At 43.0% G+C, this 21,089-nt stretch overlaps 1 protein-coding gene across 1 annotated transcript in view; it reads right to left on the bottom strand.

Annotated features, from left to right (window-relative positions):
* Positions 1-1,793: 1,793 nt before the first annotated feature.
* Positions 1,794-21,089, bottom strand: part of LOC134443108 (zinc finger protein 37-like) — a 36,696-nt gene continuing 17,400 nt past the window's right edge. Inside the window, exons 11-16 of the mRNA XM_063193040.1 lie at positions 18,858-19,040; positions 16,374-16,553; positions 15,003-15,176; positions 4,004-4,071; positions 3,578-3,746; positions 1,794-3,317 (exon numbers count right to left, since the gene is read on the bottom strand). Of these exons, the coding sequence (XP_063049110.1) occupies positions 2,401-3,317; positions 3,578-3,746; positions 4,004-4,071; positions 15,003-15,176; positions 16,374-16,553; positions 18,858-19,040 (1,691 nt within the window). The 3' untranslated portion in view covers positions 1,794-2,400. The remainder of the gene's footprint in view (positions 3,318-3,577; positions 3,747-4,003; positions 4,072-15,002; positions 15,177-16,373; positions 16,554-18,857; positions 19,041-21,089) is intronic.

A 21,089-nucleotide genomic window follows, 5' to 3' on the forward strand; every position in this document is an offset into this window, starting at 1 on the left:
TGTTTATAGGCCTACATGTTATAAGCAAAGAAACTGGATCTAACAAGAAGCGTCATTTTATTTCTTTTCCGGTATCCACTTTATGTCGGGTGAAGGCCCCTTTAGGAGACCTTCGGTTAGGAGACCTTCGGAGTCCTGAGGTTGAGAATAAATCAAGTCCCCTTAGCGCTGCAGATGGCGGTAGCGCACGTCTTGAGCAAACACCTCAAAAATAGAAGAAGAAGGGGGGGACAGCGCCCCCTTAGGAGACCCAACTTGAGCCCACGCTTTTGCATTGAGTGGGCGTGGTTTGCGTTATCTTTCTCTTATCCAGTATTTTTGTTATAAGTGTGATGGAGACAAAGGAGAGAAACACACACCTGTTTGGCTTGTGTTAGTGAGTTGTCTTTATCCACCAGTTGTCTCTGTAGTTCATCCACCTGGAGCTTCAGCTGCCGGTTTGACTCCACCTGCTCTGATTGGCTCCTTCCATTCTCAGCTGCCCTCTCTTCCAGACGGTGGATTAACATGCACAGAGTTGTGTACCTCTGTATCTCACTCTGATTGAACCACACACACACATTATTTAAAAAAAAAAAAAAAAAACACCTCAACAAAGCACAAACGATACATTTTCTACCAGTGATACTGTATACAACCTGTTTATATTACCACAATAATAAAGTTATTGGAATAAACAGGTAATTGGAGTAAAAAAACTGTTAATTGTTTACATGGAGTCTGTCGGTTGCATCATGTGTTCCACTCAAGTGTGTGATACGAAACTGGAATTCAGGCTTGTGATTGGCTACTTATCATTCTAGACTGTTTATAAGCAGATTATTATAAACTGTTTATTCAGTGTATATGAGCACTTAAAGTTACTTCAAAAACCCGATTATAAACTGTTTATTGTAAACGGGCTCACTCAGTATTCCCTGCTCGCAAACCCCAACTGGGAAACTCCAACTCCCATTGTCATTATGTCACAGCGAGTCCCTGCCAGAACACGAGTGCCTTCATTGAAACCAATGGCCAATTTTTCAGATATGTTTTCCCCATTTTTGCAGACAAATCCGACACAATTTAAGATGGAAAGCCTATCAATAGAGCAACAAGGGGGGGGGGGTCTGTCAATGTCCTGAATGTCAATGTCCTGAATGTTTTTGCAAGATAGTAACCTCTTACTGCATATGGGGTTGCTGGCGGGTCTATTCACTTCGCTGAAAAAACTCAACTATATCATAACATTACTATGACATCACTGAGCCTAAAGTAACAGATGAAGACATGGCCATTACAATTTTAGGTAACAGTAAGGTTATAGCATAATGGCTCTGCGCTAAAGGGTTAAATAATAATAATAATAATAATAATAATAATAATAACAATAATAATAATAAGGTGGGGTTGGGGGGCAGAGTGGTTAAGGACCATAGGCCTCGGTGAATAAGTGTGATTTTAGGTGCTTCTTGAACTTAGCCAGTGTGGGGGCTTCGCGGATATGGAGAGGTAGACTGTTCCAAGGGGTGGAGGGCAGCATCACAGAAGGCTCTGTCACCAAAAGTCAATATCCTGGAACGGGGGATGACAAGCGGGTCCTTAACAGAGGACCTCAGAGACATCTGGCCTCATTTTGCCTCACCAGGTCAGAGGAACTAGAATGGCTTCCTGGTTTTAGGCATTCCTGAGTGGAGATGGTGGTGTGAGCACATCACTTCTATCCTCAATGCCTCACATCACAATGCCACAAGTACAAGACAACGACGGGAGGTTAGATAATGAGATGGACTCCAACAGACACACAATTTTTCTTTCTTCTTCACTTTGACATTTAATAAACCTTTCATATTTAATAAACCTTTCCTGTTACAGGTGATTTAGGGTAACCAAAATATTTCCATTCTCTAAATCCAGAAAAACTGGCAAAATAATGAAACAAAGAATTGAGAATGAATAAGAAAATGATCAGTCAGCAGTATACATACATTTCATTTCATTTCATTTTTGAAGCAGAAATAGAACTGTATGATTTTGGGTACAAAAGTTTTGGATGTCGCTCAACAAACTTTTGCAAGTTTTTACAAGGAAATAACTGTACACACATGAGTTTAGTTATTTATAACAGAACTGAAAAAAGCAAAATTGCCTGCTAAACTAGATGAACCTGAAAAAAATGTTGCCTGTCGAGTTGGTCTACTTCCGAAGTGTTAACACGCATGTGTGAATATGGGTATGTGTTGCATGCAAGATGGCCTAGTTCTACCCATGTGTTAACATGCAGGTGTGAATGTGGATGGGTGTGTGACAAGATGTTGTACATTTGAACGTTTGACAAACTGTTTACAGTTGCGGTTGGGTGGGCTTGTGTTGTGTGTGAGTGCAACGGTGTCTTCTTAGCTACCCCAAATGAGAAGATGATCACCCACATTCATTGGCATCGGGAAGATGCCTCCTTGTGTGAATGCGCTGCTGGTGCTCTTTGAGACGTCCCGCTCGGCTGAAAGATCTACTGCATTCTGTACATTGAAAGGGCCTCTCTCCTGTGTGGACGAGCGTGTGCATCCTGAGGAAGCTCACACGTGAGAAACGCTTCTCACATTGGTCACAGCAGTACGGCTTCTCTCCTGTGTGAATAAGCTTGTGCATCTTGAGGGTGCTCGCATGTGTGAAAGTCTTGCTACATTGGTCACAGCAGTACGGTTTCTCTCCTGTGTGGATGCGCTGGTGCTTTTTGAGAGTTCCAGAATCTCTAAAACATTTGCTGCATTCAGTACATTTGTAGGGCTTCTCTCCTGTGTGGATGAGCTTGTGCCTGGCGAGGTTGTTTGCTTGTGTGAAATTCTTGCCACATTCTCCACAGCGGTGGAGCTTTTTGCCTGTGTAAATGCACCTGTGCAATATCAGACCTTCAAACTGTCTAAAACATTTGCTGCATTCAGTACATTTGTGAGGATTCTCTCCTGTGTGGATGAACTTGTGTCTCCTGAGGGTTTGTGCATGTGAGAAACTCTTGTCACATTGGTCACAGTGGTGACGCTTGTCTCCTGTGTCAGTGTGATTCTGTGCGGAGAGAGCATTTGTCCTCGTAACATATTTGCCATGATGTTTGTGGTGGCAGGGCGTTTTTCCTGTGTGTGTGTGCTGGTCTTGTTCGAGATGAGGCTCCTCTCCTGTGTGAATGTCCTGCTGGTGCTTTTCCATTGCTGACTTGCTGGAGAAAACCTCTCCACAGACAGGAGACTTAAATGGCCTCCCATTATCCACCTCTGTCTCTGGGACGGCTGTGAAGTTGGGGACTGGAGACAATGGCAATTCTGATGCCTTTCCTGCTATCCCTACTGAAAACACACATGCGCACGCACGCACGCACGCACGCACGCACACACACACACACACACACACACACACACACACACACACACACACACACACACACACACACACACACACACACACACACACACACACACACACACACACACACACACACACACACACAGCTGTGAACAGAATGTCTATAATAATCACAAAAAAACAGCATTATTTTGTTAAAACTGTCTTAATTTAGTAACTGCATGAACAGCTGAAGTCTTACCATTCCTGGAGTTTTCTCCATCTTTTCTCCATCCATTGTTCTTGCTGGTTGTTCTTTGATGACTTTGTGTTGCACAACAGTCAACTAATTGCACTGATGATCTCAAAAACTTGACTGGATGTGGATCAGAGCTGACGACTGGAGTCATGTCTAACTTTTCATCTTCTTCCTGAAATGCATTGTCAAAGAATGCAAAGTGCAATCGTGTAGAAAATGTCAATTTCAAACAGTCTCTGTACAAAATGGCTGAATATTTTTGTATTCAAACATGGAGGAAAGAGGAAATAATTGAGCCAATACAAAAGAAAGGAAACACAATTGCCAATTTTGACAGACAACCCTTAAAAGTGACTCCTCCCTAGCACTACAAAAAAAACAACAACCACTGGTTCAAAATGTTAAAATAATTATTTCTTGGAAAAATACCTCCACCACTTCCGTTCTAATGTCTGCAGATGAGGGGCTTGTCTGTTCTCTGGAGGTGTCCGTTTCATCTACAGAACAAGAAAAAAGGCAGAAGTGACATACAAATACAAAGAAACAAATCAAAGAGAAATGCCCAGTAGAATTGTTGATTGTATGTAGTAGACATTGGTCCAATGCAATGTCACGTTCATATCACATTGATTTTGTTACTGCATCTGACCCTGCCCTGTTTTGCAGAGACACTGCCCTGACCCAAATAATTGCTTAGACCCCAGCCTATAGGGGGAGTCACTGAAGCAAGTTTTAAAGGCTGATGCTCTTCACCGTTTCACTTCAAGGCAAGACCGTTTTTTTGCAATCTGACCTTTATTGATGATACAAAATACCATATTACATCACATTACAGAGGCGCTTTTGACCAAAGCGACTTACAAGGAGGAAATTCAAGCAAGTAGGCCTACAGAGTAGGGGGTCAGTAGGATGCAGAGTACAGCAAGCAATGTAGAACATTTAGAGAGAAGAAAATGAATGGAGGACCTATGAAATGTAGTGCAGATTAGTAGTACCCATGATTAAAGGTGAGTAGAGTTAGTTATGTTATGCAGGAAAGCTCTCTCGGAAGAGATGAGCCTTCATTAGCTTCTTGAAGGTTGTGAGAAATGACCGAGCTCTTGTAGCAACTGTTATTAAACTGGTTGAGGAGAGCAAAAAAATAAGGAAGGTTAAGTGAGTTTTGACTTCAATTCATGATGCAATGGTCCTCTTTGGATACATTTATTTGTATGACCCTAAGGTACTTCCATGCCAAAGACACAAGTGAGATCACCCCTTTTTTCGGAAATGAACACGTTTTTTCAAAATGGCCGCCAATGCGCCGAAAATTCTCTATAGAGTCTATAACTTTGCTTCTGTTATCGCTATGATGACAAACTTGGTGTCGAAGTATACATTTTTGGGGACAAGGCATCCAATAAAAATGTGTCTTGAGTAAATAACAACAGTTTACCCTTAAAATGATAATTGGAGGTAAGATTTTATATTTCAAAAATGTGTGCAAAAAGCATATTGCGTTCATACATTACGAATAATTAAATCCATATCAAATTATTATTATTATTGTAGAGAATAGTAGGACAACTATGTTCACAGCTTGGCATGTCATACCTACAATAGTGATTAAAACTCATCGCTTAGCGTCAAATGGCCGCCAATGCATCAAAAAGTCCCTATGAAGTCTATAACTTTGACACCAAGTTTGTCATCATAGCGATAACAGAATCAAAGTATACAATTTTGGGGTCTAGGAAGTTATACTAACTGCATAACAATGAACATTTCCCAAACGGCATGGTTGACCCGCCTCCCTTGGTTTGCTTATGGTTGTTTACTTACTAAGTGGGAGGAGTTCCCTTATTTTCAGGAACTCAGAAAGTACTTGCATTGCTCTTGACCTGACTAGTTGCAACGCTGAAAGTCTTGCGTCACTTGGAGGGCACAGCCTGGCTAGATACCATGTGCATTTGCGCCCTGTTCCTCAGGACCATGGGATTCTCATTACATTACATTACATTACATTGCACTTAGCTGACGCTTTCATTTGTTCAAAGCGACTTATTGTTTATCAGGGTATTGGTTACAGTCCCTGGAGCAATGTGGGGTTAGGTGCCTTGCTCAAGGGCACTTCAGCCATGGATGGAGATCAGTGATGCGCGGGCTGACCCGAAGTCAGTGGGCGCTTGCAGTTAACCGAGGGCGACCGCAGGCACGGGTTATGAAATATTATTTTTAATGATACTCGGGTCGGTTGCGGTCGGTCAGGACCTTAAAAATGATGCCAAATTTTATAGGGCCTAGTAGGCTATAGCCACTAGTTTACTTTAGTAAACAGACAATTTTCTTCGAAATAGATCAAAGTTTATTTGGCTGAAGAACTACGATGGTGTCACGAGCTCTGCAGGAGACTTAATGAGGTTCCTGCGTCGCTGAATCCTCTGCACGCAACTGGTGCAGCAAGTGCAACCATTGAGTGCATTTAGAAGAACACAGAGGGTGTTCTCTACACAGTGCAATGATGGATATAGCCTACATGTTTTCTTATACAAGTGTAATGGTTTCGCTCCTATGTTGCTAACATAGTTTGATTTCATTTCCTGTGTCGTAGTAGTCAAGGCTACCAGGCAATCCACTTGACGGCTGGCTCCGTCTCCTCCCCAACTACGTAGACTACAGATTCATTTTCTCCACAGCTAGGGATTCGTGTGCCTATGCCTTGTCGAAATAGAATAGGCTAGGCTACTATGGCCCATACAATGTCCAAATTGATGAGTAATTTACAGTGGACATACATAATAAAATAGCATTGTATTTAGGCCAAACTTGGTAGTCTGGGTAACAGAAAAACATATTGTGATCAAAATGCTCATATTAGAAAAGAATCATTTGTGAGAAAATGTAATAATCAACATAGAATATAGGCTACTTTTTGTTGGACAGAGCATGTCACATTATAGCATCGTGAGTGCTACTGTTAATCAGGTGAGAAGTACTAGCCTACGTGATCATGAATTGATCTTTACATTGCAGACATCTAAGATTACCAGAGCTCACGCTTTGTGTAAATGATCATTTGCACTAGAAAGAAAAGCGTTCATTGCCTATAGTGGCATAGGAAAAAGCTAAACCAATTTCAGTTCTGGAAAAGGACATAGCAGAGGCAGAGCCTACCAAACCAAACGAAGATAACGTGTTGTAGGCTACATTGCCACTATGGGTGTTGTGAGAAGGTACTCCCTCCCTTCTCACAATCGCAATGATTTTCAAAACCGGTGAGCGTTTGTTTTGTTTGTCTGGACTGTCAAGGAGCGCACGCGCACATTCTCGGTCACATGCACACATGAACACACGGCAAACACAACCCCCGAGTCATCTCTCCTGGTGGCAGCGCGCACCGCGCAGAAGAACCTTTCCACTCATTGACTTTGGGGCGGGGACTGTCACACTGTGTCACACTTAGGAGTGCGTGGTATGCACGGTATACTATCGTGCGAGGTATTTTTTCCCCCAAGGTATGGATTTTGTCCATACCGCTCTACCGCCATAGCGCATTGCGTCCTGCAGATGGCAGTAATAGACAACGTTTTGAACATCCACAAGACTGTCTATCGTAGTAGCAAAAGAATGTGGTTGTAGAACAGAAGCACAATTTCATTTAAGCTTTAAGTGTAAAATGTATAGTTAGTGTAGTGAACTATTGTTTTAAACTGTATGTGATTTCGATTCTGGTCTCCACAATTTAATGTACAGTGGTGTGTGAAAAGCAAGTTAGCAAGCTAACAGCCCAAGTCATTCATGTCAATGCTGGTGTCTGACAACAGAAATGTGCTAAATCTATGTGCTACTGGTTGCTTTACATTTGCGCCAGCCTTACTGTATGTTACTGTGTCCAGGTGAGATAATATCATTCACGATATCTGGCTGGGTGTTAGTAACCAGATGACTGTTCACTGTTTAAAATGCGATTTAGCGATTTCGCTAACGTTAGCACGCTAACCGCTGCTGCAGTGATAGCTGCCATTTAAATGCATTAGTTCTACAATGCATTGCTAGCTGCCTCATGTTAAAGTTCGTTTTTTAAAAAAAAAACTTTAACAATAACAGCTGAACCATTAGGCTTGGCATGATCACAGATGCAAGCACACATTTCCAAATTACCCCCAGCAACTCCAGAAATAGAAAAAAGGTCAAATGAACGATTTATTGGATAAAATCCATGTTCAGTTTGACACCCCTCCCTTCCCTAGTTTAACCCCTTCTAGACTTGGTGAAATTGACAGTGTTGTAGCCTATTGCATTGCATTGCATTGCAAAATGCATTTTACATAGTTTTTGTTTGTTTTCAAAAGATTTGAATAGAAGAATTCACACACATTACAAAAATGCAAATGTTTAAAAAATGCAAAAGTAAAAAAAAGGTGTTTTGTACATTTTGCGACGGAATGCTTAAATTTTACACAAATGTAAAATACCGTGATATATACCGTGATATATACCGTGGCTAAAATTATACCGAGGTATACATTTTTGGCCATACCGCCCACCCCTAGTCACACTGACAATATTTCAGCACAGAAAGCCAAATCAAACCGTCATTAGCTTCAGAAAGAATAAAATGAAGTTTTCGTGCGACCGTCTCACTCTCCTGATCTCAACATCATTGAACCACTCAGGGGAAACCTCAAATGTGAGGTTCCAGCAAGACACCCAAAGGTATTATAGGAATCAACCATTCTGCCCGGAAGAATGTGCCGTTTTGTCATCTGAGAACATTAAGAGCCTTATCCACAACTACCACAAACAATTTAGAGCGGTCCCTGATGTTAAGCAGGGCCATATTCAGCATCGGAAACTAGGGTATGTAAACTTTTGAACAGGGTCATTTGGGTAGTTTGGGTTGTGATCAAAGTTTGAAAGAGTAAACACAGAATACTGCTAATAAATATCTTAAGCCAGTCACTAGCAATGAGTGAAAAAAAGGTTTTGTGTAATCCTTCATATTTTGAGAGAAATCGCCAAGAAAGCGTATATTCTGCTGCGGTATGTAAACATATGAGCACCACTGTATGTAGTAGAATAGTAGCATAAATTTCTAATTTGGTGCCTTCTTGGCCGAGAAACGGCAGAAAATGACTTTTTAGTGCTTGTGGATTTGTGACAATCGCCATAATGCACTGCAATGCTCAAGTTCCACAGGCCACACCCAGGCAGCTCTGCCAGTGACTTACTGGAGCTCAATGCCAGTGATTTCAAAAGCACCGGCACACTGAGCTGTGATAGGTCTGTTAGCGCATTAGGGCCAACCCCCTATGGGCGGAGTTGAAAGGGTGTGTAAAAGGCTTGTAGTCTCAAAAGAAATCCACCTCTCTTACACTTCCTCCTACAATGATGCAAAATGACGATTTTTACATCATTGTAGGAGGAAGTGTTAAGAGGTGAATACAGATTTCTCCTGTCTCCGGGGGAATTGAGAATTTTTTGCACGGCCATTTAAAAGTATGACTGGGTGTCTAGCAAAGGAAAGCCTAATGCAAATGGGTGGAGTGTCCCTTTAACTCACACTGATTAGTTGTCTAATTGCCTTACGTTTTGCCTCCTGTGATTGAGTGAATGTGTGCAGGTGTGCCCATGGAGGCCAATGTGCTGATTGACCGAGCTGTGGATAAGGGTTGGAATAAAAGCTCCAGCCTTCGGTCTCCACATTCTCTCTCTGCCCTGCTCTCTCCACACTGCACGTCGCTCAGTGGAAGCTGTGGGCAAATTAACTAAGACCCATCTATTGTTTGATCATTGTCTTTTATTATTAGATATTTTAGTATTTTTGTAACCGGTGGGTGGTGTTCATCTTCTTTCCGTTTTAGCACACGAGGCAGGTCTAGTTAGGGAGACAGACGAGATTCATGCCATTTCATTTCGAGGAGGGAAGTTAAATTGTTTTGTCAAAATATTAAGTTAGTATTAATAGGGCTCTATTTTATGATGCGTCCACGCATCTCTATATGAGGCTTTGTCCATCCGTTGATCCGTCCGCTGTGTCGTGTTTTCCCGATTAAGGATAGACCGGTATATATATCGGTCCAATATCGGGCCGATATTTGCACATCTTAAAGCGGAATTCACCTTTCAAACAATATTGTGCCCTATCTCTGTATTAGACCACATTATAACAGGGGATTATGCTGCCACTGGATATAATATCTTTATATTGAATATAAAAGCTTTTCATTGTTTTAGTTATGGTGATTTGAAGCGTCATCAAATCACCGGAAGAAAAAATAACGACTACAAATGCCATTAGAACGTTGCTGGGTGATTTGATTTGACGCGTCATCAATCACCTCGGTATGACGGGCAGCATGGAATAGAACAGCAGGCAGTCGATAACAAATTTCGAGGATGGAGATATTTACATTGTTCAGTATTCCAAGTATATAGGTTACTGCACAGTAGTAAAAGCCTTGGTGCATTCAATCCAACTGCTTGAAAAAAAAGTTTTGTCTGCATTGTTCGCAGTGCGCTCATTGTCATTACAAATCATTTATGATAGGCTATCGGAGCACACCAGTCCACGATGTCTAGCCTGCCAGGTGCAGCCTATTAGGCCTACATGCAAGTTGTAATGACACGCTATGCATAGCCTACATGTTTTTTGTTTTGTTATGTTATTAACTTGAATAGGCTATTCGTCTTTTTAAAAAGGCTTGCTGAATTATTTGAGGTCCGGTCCGGACCACGGTGCAGCAGCCAATAGCCTACCTTACGGTAGGCACGCCAGTGAAGTTGTCTTTAATTGAATCAGGCTTTATTATAAGATTATTCAAAGTTAGTTGATGGATTGCTGAAGGAGGCTGCGGCCATTTCTATCCTCAAACAAGGCGTGACCCATGCGTCCTCCTTGCACTGCTGGCGATGTTCGTGTTCCTCTTAGGCAGGTTGCAAATAAGGTAGCCATAAATGCATGCGCCGGCTATCATTATTGCACTTGGACTTGGTTGCATTTAAACACGAGCAAGAACAAGGCACACAAGGGCAGGCTACTGAAATCTACAGTCAATTCATTGTAGATTCAAGCACACTCCCCAGGCAGTCGGGGCCTCCTATTTTTCATAAATGATAAACAAGAGGGACAGGGGAGACGCGAACAGACAAATCAAATTAAACTCCTGACCAAAGTAAGCGACGATATCCAAATGCAAGTCTAACTCAACACCTCCCTCAAACTGGCAAGATGGAGATGGTGGGGTGTCCTTCCCGATGCACTATTTATGCGGGTTTGTGAGCTAGCCTACAGTTTCACGCAGGTGACTTCTAAACTTCTAAAAACAGTACAACCTGCCCAGAAATGCGTGCGCACGGTGAAACTTACCGAGGGGCGACTTTCCTTCATGTTGAACTTGCATTAGTCAATGAATGGGATGAAGACCATTTTTAAAAGCCAGCCTGCACATTAGTTTTATTTATAATTAATCAACTTCCTCTGGCTTGCCTATTTGGCTAACAGCACAGGTCCGGACGAAACGGCTTTTGGTTAAACACGAGCGAGAGAGAGAGAGAGAGACAGGGCGAAAAAGCGAGCGCTCTTTGATAAAGTTGGTTGAACGGAGACAGCAAGTTCGCCTTGCCTTTGGATTTGAGGCGATTAAACCGATAAAACATGAGCAGAGATAGATAGGCTACTTCCCTAGGTCTATTTAAAGAGCATTACTTTTTTTTCTAAAAGAGGCTAAATATAAGGCTACCTCTTCTCATTTTCCGTTTCAGCACTAATCTGAGGACAGCGACAGTTGTGACACGAACTGCACTTCTCAACAGTTTGTTTTTCCATTCGCTTTTTATTCGCTAGTAGTCATAGTTTGCGCAATGAGACCCAGTGAGGAAAATGCATGATTTTTATGTTTTTGTTTTTCAACAGTCTACATTTTCAACATCAATCTGTCTCGGATATTAGCAAAGGCCTACATTTGTCCTAAAACCAGCCACGACTGCTGGCAGCGAGCACTGAGCAGCCAGAACGCAAGATTCTTCGAATTCGGTGACGTGTTAACCTGACAATGGCCCGCAGTGCATTCTGGTTAACTGAGTATGAGAGATGGTCATCAATCATGACACCCAGGTTTCTTGCAACATTATTTGGGGCGACAGTGGCTAAGCGAATATTGAGTTTGTCATCATGGCAACATGAGTACTTGGCTGGGATCACCAGATCAGTTTTAGGGAGGTTTAGTTGAAGGTGATGTTCCTTCATCCATGCGGTCGTCGGAAGATGTCCACCTTTGATCGTCAAATTTTGCATGACCCTCCCCTAGCAAGCTTCTTAACTTTGAAGACCCTCCCTGACACGACGCCGTCAAAAAATGCATGACCCTCCCCTATGAAGTAGTAAATAGCCATATTCAACCTCATTTTTTTGACCAACGCTGCTGCTTACTGAATGTTGTTTGCACCCTTTTGAAAACTATAGCTTACTTCACGTACGCAGGGGCATTTCGTAAATTTAGCCGCATGATAATGTTCTTCAGACACAACAAAACATATCGAGCTTAAAAAAATTCACTCTCCCCGCTAGGGCTGGGCGATATGACGAGACATATCGTGAGGACGAGAGAAACTTGTCTATCGTGACCTTTCTCCTCTATCGTTTATATCGTGATAAAAAAATATTTTCATTATTACAGCTAATACACATTTTAATATAATTTCACCTCTTAATATAGCCATTTTATGATTGTAAACCTGTGCGAAAAATAATTTTAAAACTACTTGTGGGCCAAACTAGGCTATTTTATTTTTTTTACTCCCATGATTTATTTCTGGTCGTGTGCTGTCGAGAGAGCGCACGCAGCCTATTCAGTCTGTTTGACTCAAACTTTGAGTCTGCAGTCATTCCTCGTTTGGCGCCCCCTACAGTGCAGTACCCGGAAAAATGTCTTTGCCACTGCCTTGCCAGCTAACGTGACGAGCACCAGGCAGCAAGCGTGCGAATCATGGCTGGAAAAAGGCGTTGGACAACTTACCAAAAATGAGCCAACTAGATGCTGCGGTGAAGTTTGGCATTCCTACCTGCGCTGTTTTGTAGATTCTGAGCACGAGACTTCCCCCCCCGAGCCCTCCTCCCCCTTGCGCTTCTGTGAAGCGCATCTCTCCTACACAACCTCTGCTTTGCAATGGCTCTCGAGAGAAATGGAATTGACACGTTCCGTACGACGCACTATGGGCTACACATTTTGGGCGGTGATGAACAGTTAAAAAGCCCTTCGTGCACTTTGACTGGGACTTCTCGTGAGCACATCATTTTCTGAAATGTTTAACTTGACCCTCTGTAGCCTACTTGGAAATCCACCACCATTTTTCAGCAGAGGTAGGCTAAAAGTTAAAGTGACTCGATGCTATGCTGCGTATGCCATTGAGTCCCAAACAGTTAGGTTTAACTTCAGGGCAAGAAACGGTTTTGCAAATGCAATGCCCTTTGTTGTGTTCACCGATTACGTAACCTCCCGTTCCACCCTCGCCTTGTGCCCTCGTGCTTCATGCCTTGTGCCCTCATGCCACGCCACCGTCATCTTAGGCAAAACAATTTTTGTGGGACTTTTCTCCATTCAACAGGCCGATTGCATATAGGAAAATTATCTTATATATTGAATAAAACGTCTATCGACAATGACATCTTGCCTTGTGTGAGGAGGACACAAGCACAAGGTGAGGGACGGAGGCTAGATAATGGGCTGGACTTATAGTTAACCGTTTCTGCTACGCCACAAATGTAAACACTTGGATTTACGTGCAATTTCAAGTTCCCACCATTAGATGTCGCCCCACCCCCTAACAAAACACAAGCGATCACACGGTCACCTTCCCACACTGACGATGCATCCGTGACTGTGCAAGTAAGCAAACTCTGGATTTGATTTCACAATGTTCAACAATGTCCATACAAAAGAACTCAAGAGTGTGATTTTGTGTGTGTGTGTGTGTGTGTGTGTGTGTGTGTGTGTGTGTGTACCAAACATCTTCCAATACAGTAGGATTAAGCAAGGGGTCCATGTGACATTAGGTGAAACGCTCCTTTAGGAGACCTCAAGGAGTCCCAAGACTCCACTGAGAATTAACGTTGCCCTAGTACTGTAGGTGGCGGTAGTGCACATCTTATAGAAGCCGCCACCTAGGGGTGGGCGGTATGGACGGTATACTATCGTAAAAGGTATTTTTTCCACCAAGGTATGGATTTTGGCCATACCGTTCTACCGTGATATAGCGCATTGCATCCAACGTTTTGAACATCCACCCGACTGACTGCCTCAAGTTGTAGCAATGTGGTTGTAGAGAAACAGCACAATCATTTCCTTTGAATAAGCTTCAAGTGTAAAATGTATGGTTAGTGTAGTGAACTATTGTTTGAAATGGTATGTGATGGCAACACATTTCGATTCTGGACTCCACAATTTACTGGGCACGATATGCAAGCTAGCTAGCTAACAGCCCAAGTCATTCATGTCTATGCTGGTGTCTGACAAAATAAATGTGCTTAATGTGCTAACATTGGTTGCCTTACATTTAACACATTGCGCCAGTAGTAACAGCTGTATGTTACTATTTCCAGTTGAGATAATATCATTCATCATATCTGACTGGGTGTTAGTAACTAAAATGACCGTTCACTGTTTAAAATGTGGCATTAGCGATTTTGCTAACGTTAGCACGCTAACCGCTGGTGCAGTGAAAGCTGCATTAGTTCTGCAATGCATTGCTAACTGCCTCATGTGAAAGTTCGTTTTTCTTAACTTTAACAATGACAGCTTAAACCATTATGCTTGGCATAATCACAGATGCAAGCACACATTTCAAAATGACCATAAACAACTCCAGAAATAGAAAAAAGGTGCAATGAACGATGTAGTTGATACAATCCACGTTCAGTTCTATTTACTCTCAATGTGTTCAGTTTGACACCCCTCCCTTTTCCCCCTCTCTACCCTAGTTTAACCCCTTCGACACTTGGTGAAATTGACAGTGTTCTATTGGGTAGCATTGCATTGCAAAATGCATTTTACATAGGCTAGTTTTTGCTTGTTTTTAAAAAAAAATGTAGGCCTAATGGCAAGAATTCACACATATATGAAAGGACATTGTGTCATTTCCAAAAATCAAATGCAAAAAGGTTAAAAAAAATGTGTTTTTTTGTCTTTTTGCAACGCTTCAATTTTAAACAAATGTACAATACCGTGATATATACCGTGATACATACCGTGACTAAAATTATACCGAGGTATACATTTTTGGCCATGTCGCCCACCCCTACCGCCACCAAACACCACAGAAAGAGGAGGAGGACTTTGAGCTCACTCATTGGGTTGGGTCGCTTGCATTGGGTAGGCGGGATTCAATTTATCTTACTCTACTAGAAGGTGTGTGTGTGTGTACCTGCGGGTGAGCGTGATTGTGTGTGTACCTGCGGGTGCCTTGGTGAGCGTGGACTTGGGGGTGTTCTTGGGGGGGCGCCCACGTTTCCTCTTGACGGGTGGGGAGGCAGGGGCGGGGATAGGAATGCTGGGCTCCATTTCCTCCAGAGCCTCTTCCTCATCCAGCTCCTCATCCTCGTCCATCTCAGGATCGCCATGCTCATCTGACAGGCAGGGAGAGACAAGTCAAGTTAATCACCAAGGTCATCTGAGATGCAGCAGGGCGACACAACATAAGCACTTCCACACATACAGCATCTTGGAGAACAGAAAAATAGACCTCTTTTCTTACACTCAAGATACCCAGATGAAATATAAGACCTCCCACGTAAATATAATACCACACTTCCAAAAATTGGCGAAATATAAGGCTTTATAAGACCTTAAAAACCAAATATTAAAAGTAAGACTTTTTAAGGCTTTAAGGATCCGGTGACCCTGCCATTACGTAACCTCCCGTTCCACCCTCGCCTTGTGCCCTCGTGCTTCATGCCTTGTGCCCTCATGCCACGCCTTCGTGAAGAAAGTTTCCCCACCGTCATCTTAGGCAAAACAATTTTTGTGGGACTTTTCTCCATTCAACAGGCCGATTGCATATGGGAAAATTATCTTAGAACTAAGTAGCGAGATATTGAATAAAACGTCTATCGACAAGGACATCTTGCCTTGTGTGAGGAGGACACAAGCACAAGGTGAGGGACGGAGGCTAGATAATGGGCTGGACTTAGAATTAACCGTTTCTGCTACGCCACAAATGTAAACACTTGGATTTACGTGTAATTTCAAGTTCCCACCATTAGATGTCGCCCCACCCCCTAACAAAACACAAGCGATCACACGGTCACCTTCCCACACTGACGATGCATCTGTGACTGTGCAAGTAAGCAAACTCTGGATTTGATTTCACAATGTTCAACAATGTCCATACAAAAGAACTCAAGAGTGTGATTTTGTGTGTGTGTGTGTGTGTGTGTGTGTGTGTGTGTGTGTGTGTGTGTGTGTGTGTGTGTGTGTGTGTGTGTGTGTGTGTGTGTACCAAACATCTTCCAATACAGTAGGATTAAGCAAGGGGTCCATGTGACATTAGGTGAAACGCTCCTTTAGGAGACCCCAAGACTCCACTGAGAATTAACGTAGCCCTAGTACTGTAGGTGGCGGTAGTGCACATCTTATAGAAGCCGCCACCAAACACCACAGAAAGAGGAGGAGGACGGGGTATGCCTCCTTAGGAGACCGAATTTGAGCTCACTCATTGGGTTGGGTCGCTTGCATTGGGTAGGCGGGATTCAATTTATCTTACTCTACTAGAAGGTGTGCCTGTGTGTGTGTGTACCTGCGGGTGAGCGTGATTGTGTGTGTACCTGCGGGTGCCTTGGTGGGCGTGGACTTGGGGGTGTTCTTGGGGGGGCGCCCGCGTTTCCTCTTGACGGGTGGGGAGGCAGGGGTGGGGATAGGAACGCTGGGCTCCATTTCCTCCAGAGCCTCTTCCTCATCCAGCTCCTCATCCTCGTCCATCTCAGGATCGCCATGCTCATCTGACACTGAGGGAGAGACAAGTCAAATTAATCACCAAGGTCATCTGAGATGCAGCAGGGCGACACAACATAAGCACTTCCACACTGTAGGGTAGTTAGTTGCCCCTGACTAACTCCTAACTTTTATGTGTGCATTAACGTGTCAGTATGAGTGTACGATCTAAATGTATGCATGTCTGTAGGGAGAGAACACAGCGTTTACCTCGGGCCCAAGCGTTCACGCGACAGCTGGGCCACCACAATCTCCAGGCCCTCAGTAGGCGACCAATGCAAGCCCAGCGCTTCTCCTCATGCGCTCCTCTTCAGTGTTCAGGGTTCGTAGGGAAAACCCCACATATAGTCCTTAAAATCCAAAAGTCTTCATATCTTCCACACGTTGTGTGAGACAGTCTCTAAATATCCGATGATTCCTTAACAAACCTCTCGGCAGGTGTTGTCTCCAATTGCCTGCTCACGGCCTAGCAGGCCCAGCTAGCACGCGAGAGCCACCTCTCCTGAGGTCTCGCTCCGGAAGTTCCCCCGTGACCTCTGAACCCCTACCTTTTAACCAGTTGCATCTCCCCCGTGTGATGTGGATATGATAGTGGGCTGTACTGCTCTGTGCACCTACTGACCCTTTACATCGTAACACACACATACAGCATCTTGGAGAACAAAAATCAGGCTCTTAGGATCCCCATGCTCATCTGACATGTAGGGTAAGAGACAGACACAACGTAAGCACCACTAGTGCGGCAGCAAGTCTTAGTTAGCGCTGTGCCATGGCTCGTATTCAGCTCAGTTTTGTTTTTCACTTGTATGCAAGTGTCTGCACTAAAGAGTTTACATATAGCAATGTATATTATATTGTGTATATGCTAGACACCTTCATTTACTTGTGAATTAATACATTTGCTCTACTCGAAGCTTGAAAAGCATATATTGGTAAAAATACAACAAACAGAATTGTTCCTCGACAGCAACCAGCGTGAGTCAAGTGATTATTGGGAAGCATAACGTGGTTGGGGACAACGATGGTGGGGACGAGAGCAAGCAATAGGCTATTGCGTGCTGTTTATAACAAGTTCTTTTACATAGGCTATTCACAAATATTTTCAGCTTTGTTCAGTTTCATATTAGGCCAACTGGTATTTTGTAACATTAAGTAGGCCTATTTAAAATGCGCTAATATAATTTACTGACTTATTGCAGTCATTTTTTGTCAGACATTTTGTCCAGTCACATTTTATTTTCCCGGTCATTCATGCCAATGTCCGGCCACAGTTGGCAATTTGCGCATCTGTGGTGTTCTTGGTTCGTGGGACTCTCACATTGGGAAACGAGATGACTGGTGAAAACAGGCGATGAAAGATTTTTTTCGACCCCGTCCGTCAAACTGGTTGACTATGTTTTTTTTTTTTTTAAAGGCTGTATCGTGATGCATATCGCTATGGTGATATACATTTTTTTCCATATCGTCCAGCCCTACTCCCCGCAGCAATGAAAAAAATTATGTGACCCTCCCCTATTTTCTTCCGGTGACCCCGAAAATAAATAACGAACAGTCCCTAAAAAAAAAGGTCCTGAAGGTGATAATACCATAAAATAGTATGTAAAAACAGTAACTGCATGTTGTTAGTGTGACCGGGTCAAAGGCAATAAATTAAAAATAATGGATTTACCAGCCCAGACGAATGGTGTTTCATAGACATCACCCAATATCAAAAACTCAATATCTTCAGTGCTGTAAATGAAGCAAAGCTATCACGGGAGAGTAGCAAAATGCTTTTTTATTAAAAAAAAAAAACAAAAACAAAAAACAGCCTTGTCCTTGAATGACATAGTTTGCCATCAAATTGTTTATAAGTTTTCCAAACTTTTGGAAGCTTCTGAGATCTCTCCTTTTCCCCTGAATGTTTAACTTTCTAATTAACTTCCACTTATGCAGGGATTAAAGCCAAAAAAAGTCATCTGACTGTAGATGGCGGTAGTGCACATCTTATAGAAGCCGCCACCAAACACCACAGAAAGAGGAGGGCATGCCTCCTTAGGAGACCGAATTTGAGCTCACTCATTGGGTTGGGTCGCTTGCATTGGGTAGGCGGGATTCAATTTATCTTACTCTACTAGAAGGTGTGCGTGTGTGTGTGTACCTGCGGGTGAGTGTGATTGTGTGTGTACCTGCGGGTGAGTGTGTGTGTGTGTACCTGCGGGTGAGTGTGATTGTGTGTGTACCTGCGGGTGAGTGTGTGTGTGTGTGTGTGTGTGTGTGTGTGTGTGTGTGTGTGTGTGTGTGTGTGTGTACCTGCGGGTGTGCGTGTGTGTGTGTACCTGCGGGTGCCTTGGTGGGCGTGGACTTGGGGGTGTTCTTGGGGGGGCGCCCGCGTTTCCTCTTGACTGGTGGGGAGGCAGGGGCGGGGATAGGAATGCTGGGCGGAGCCTGTTCCACCTCCTCCAGCGCCTCTTCCTCATCCAGCTCCTCATCCTCGTTCATCTCAGGATCGCCATGCTCATCTGACACGCAGGGAGAGACAAGTCAAGTTAATCACCAAGGTCATCTGAGATGCAGCAGGGCGACACAACATAAGCACTTCCACACATACAACATCTTGGAGAACAAAAATCAGGCTCTTAGGATCCCCATGCTCATCTGACATGCAGGGTAAGACACAGACACAACGTAAACAAAGAAGAAGAAGCGTCATTTTGTTTCTTTTCCGGTATCCACTTTATGTCGGGTGAACGCCCCCTTAGGAGACCTTCAGTTAGGAGACCTTCGGAGTCCTGAGGTTGAGAATAAATCAAGCCCCCTTGGCGCTGTAGATGGCGGTAGCGCACGTCTTGAGCAAACACCTCAAAAATAGAAGGAGGAGGGGACAACGCCCCCTTAGGAGACCCAACTTGAGCCCACGCTTTTGCATTGAGTGGGCGTGGTTTGCGTTATCTTTCTCTTATCCAGTATTTTTGACGTAAGCACCACTAGTGCGGCAGCAAGTCTTAGTTAGCGCTGTGCCATTGCTCGTATTCAGCTCAGTTTTGTTTTTCACTTGTATGCAAGTGTCTGCACTAAAGAGTTTACATATAGCAATGTATATTATATTGTGTATATGCTAGACACCTTCATTTACTTGTGAATTAATACATTTGCTCTACTCGAAGCTTGAAAAGCATATATTGGTAAAAATACAACAAACAGAATTGTTCCTCGACAGCAACCAGCGTGAGTCAAGTGATTATTGGGAAGCATAACGTGGTTGGGGACAACGATGGTGGGGACGAGAGCAAGCAATAGGCTATTGCAGTGGTTCTTAACCTTTTTTTCTGAACGCACCCCTTCCCTGTGTCTAAGACATGCCGAGCACCCCCAACCCAAACTTCTACACGTGTATTCACACTAAAAAAATAATTAAGTGATTAATTACAATGATTCTTGCTTCAGCCATTAATCAATACCTTGATGACTTAAAATGGGGACCAAAATATGTTTTAATTTGCTCTGAATTTGGCCCAATTGTAATGTTTGCCAGCAGAATTTTGGTCACAACCTCAACACAAACAAAATTCCGCGCACCCCCTGAAATTTCTGGCGCACCCCCAGGGGGTGCCCGCACCCCAGGTTAAGAACCACTGGGCTATTGCGTGCTGTTTATAACAAGTTCTTTTACATAGGCTATTCACAAATATTTTCAGCTTTGTTCAGTTTCATATTAGGCCAACTGGTATTTTGTAACATTAAGTAGGCCTATTTCAAATGCGCTAATATAATTTACTGACTTATTGCAGTCATTTTTGTCAGACATTTTGTCCAGTCACATTTTATTTTCCCGGTCATTCATGCCAATGTCCGGCCACAGTTGGCAATTTGCGCATCTGTGGTGTTCTTGGTTCGTGGGACTCTCACATTGGGAAACGAGATGACTGGTGAAAACAGGCGATGAAAGATTTCTTTCGACCCCGTCCGTCAAACTGGTTGACTATGTTGTTTTTTTTTTAAAGGCTGTATCGTGATGCATATCGCTATGGTGATATACATTTTTTTCCATATCGCCCAGCCCTACTCCCCGCAGCAATGAAAAAAATTATGTGACCCTCCCCTATTTTCTTCCGGTGACCCCGAAAATAAATAACGAACAGTCCCTAAAAAAAAAAAGGTCCTGAAGGTGATAATACCATAAAATAGTATGTAAAAACAGTAACTGCATGTTGTTAGTGTGACCGGGTCAAAGGCAATAAATTAAAAATAATGGATTTACCAGCCCAGACGAATGGTGTTTCATAGACATCACCCAATATCAAAAACTCAATATCTTCAGTGCTGTAAATGAAGCAAAGCTATCACGGGAGAGTAGCAAAATGCTTTTTTATTAAAAAAAAACAAAACAAAAAAAAAAAAACGGCCTTGTCCTTGAATGACATAGTTTGCCATCAAATTGTTTATAAGTTTTCCAAACTTTTGGAAGCTTCTGAGATCTCTCCTTTTCCCCTGAATGTTTAACTTTCTAATTAACTTCCACTTATGCAGGGATTAAAGCCAAAAAAAGTCATCTGACTGTAGATGGCGGT

Source organism: Engraulis encrasicolus, unplaced genomic scaffold, assembly GCF_034702125.1.
Source record: "Engraulis encrasicolus isolate BLACKSEA-1 unplaced genomic scaffold, IST_EnEncr_1.0 scaffold_28_np1212, whole genome shotgun sequence".
In the NCBI taxonomy this organism is placed as follows: domain Eukaryota; kingdom Metazoa; phylum Chordata; class Actinopteri; order Clupeiformes; family Engraulidae; genus Engraulis; species Engraulis encrasicolus.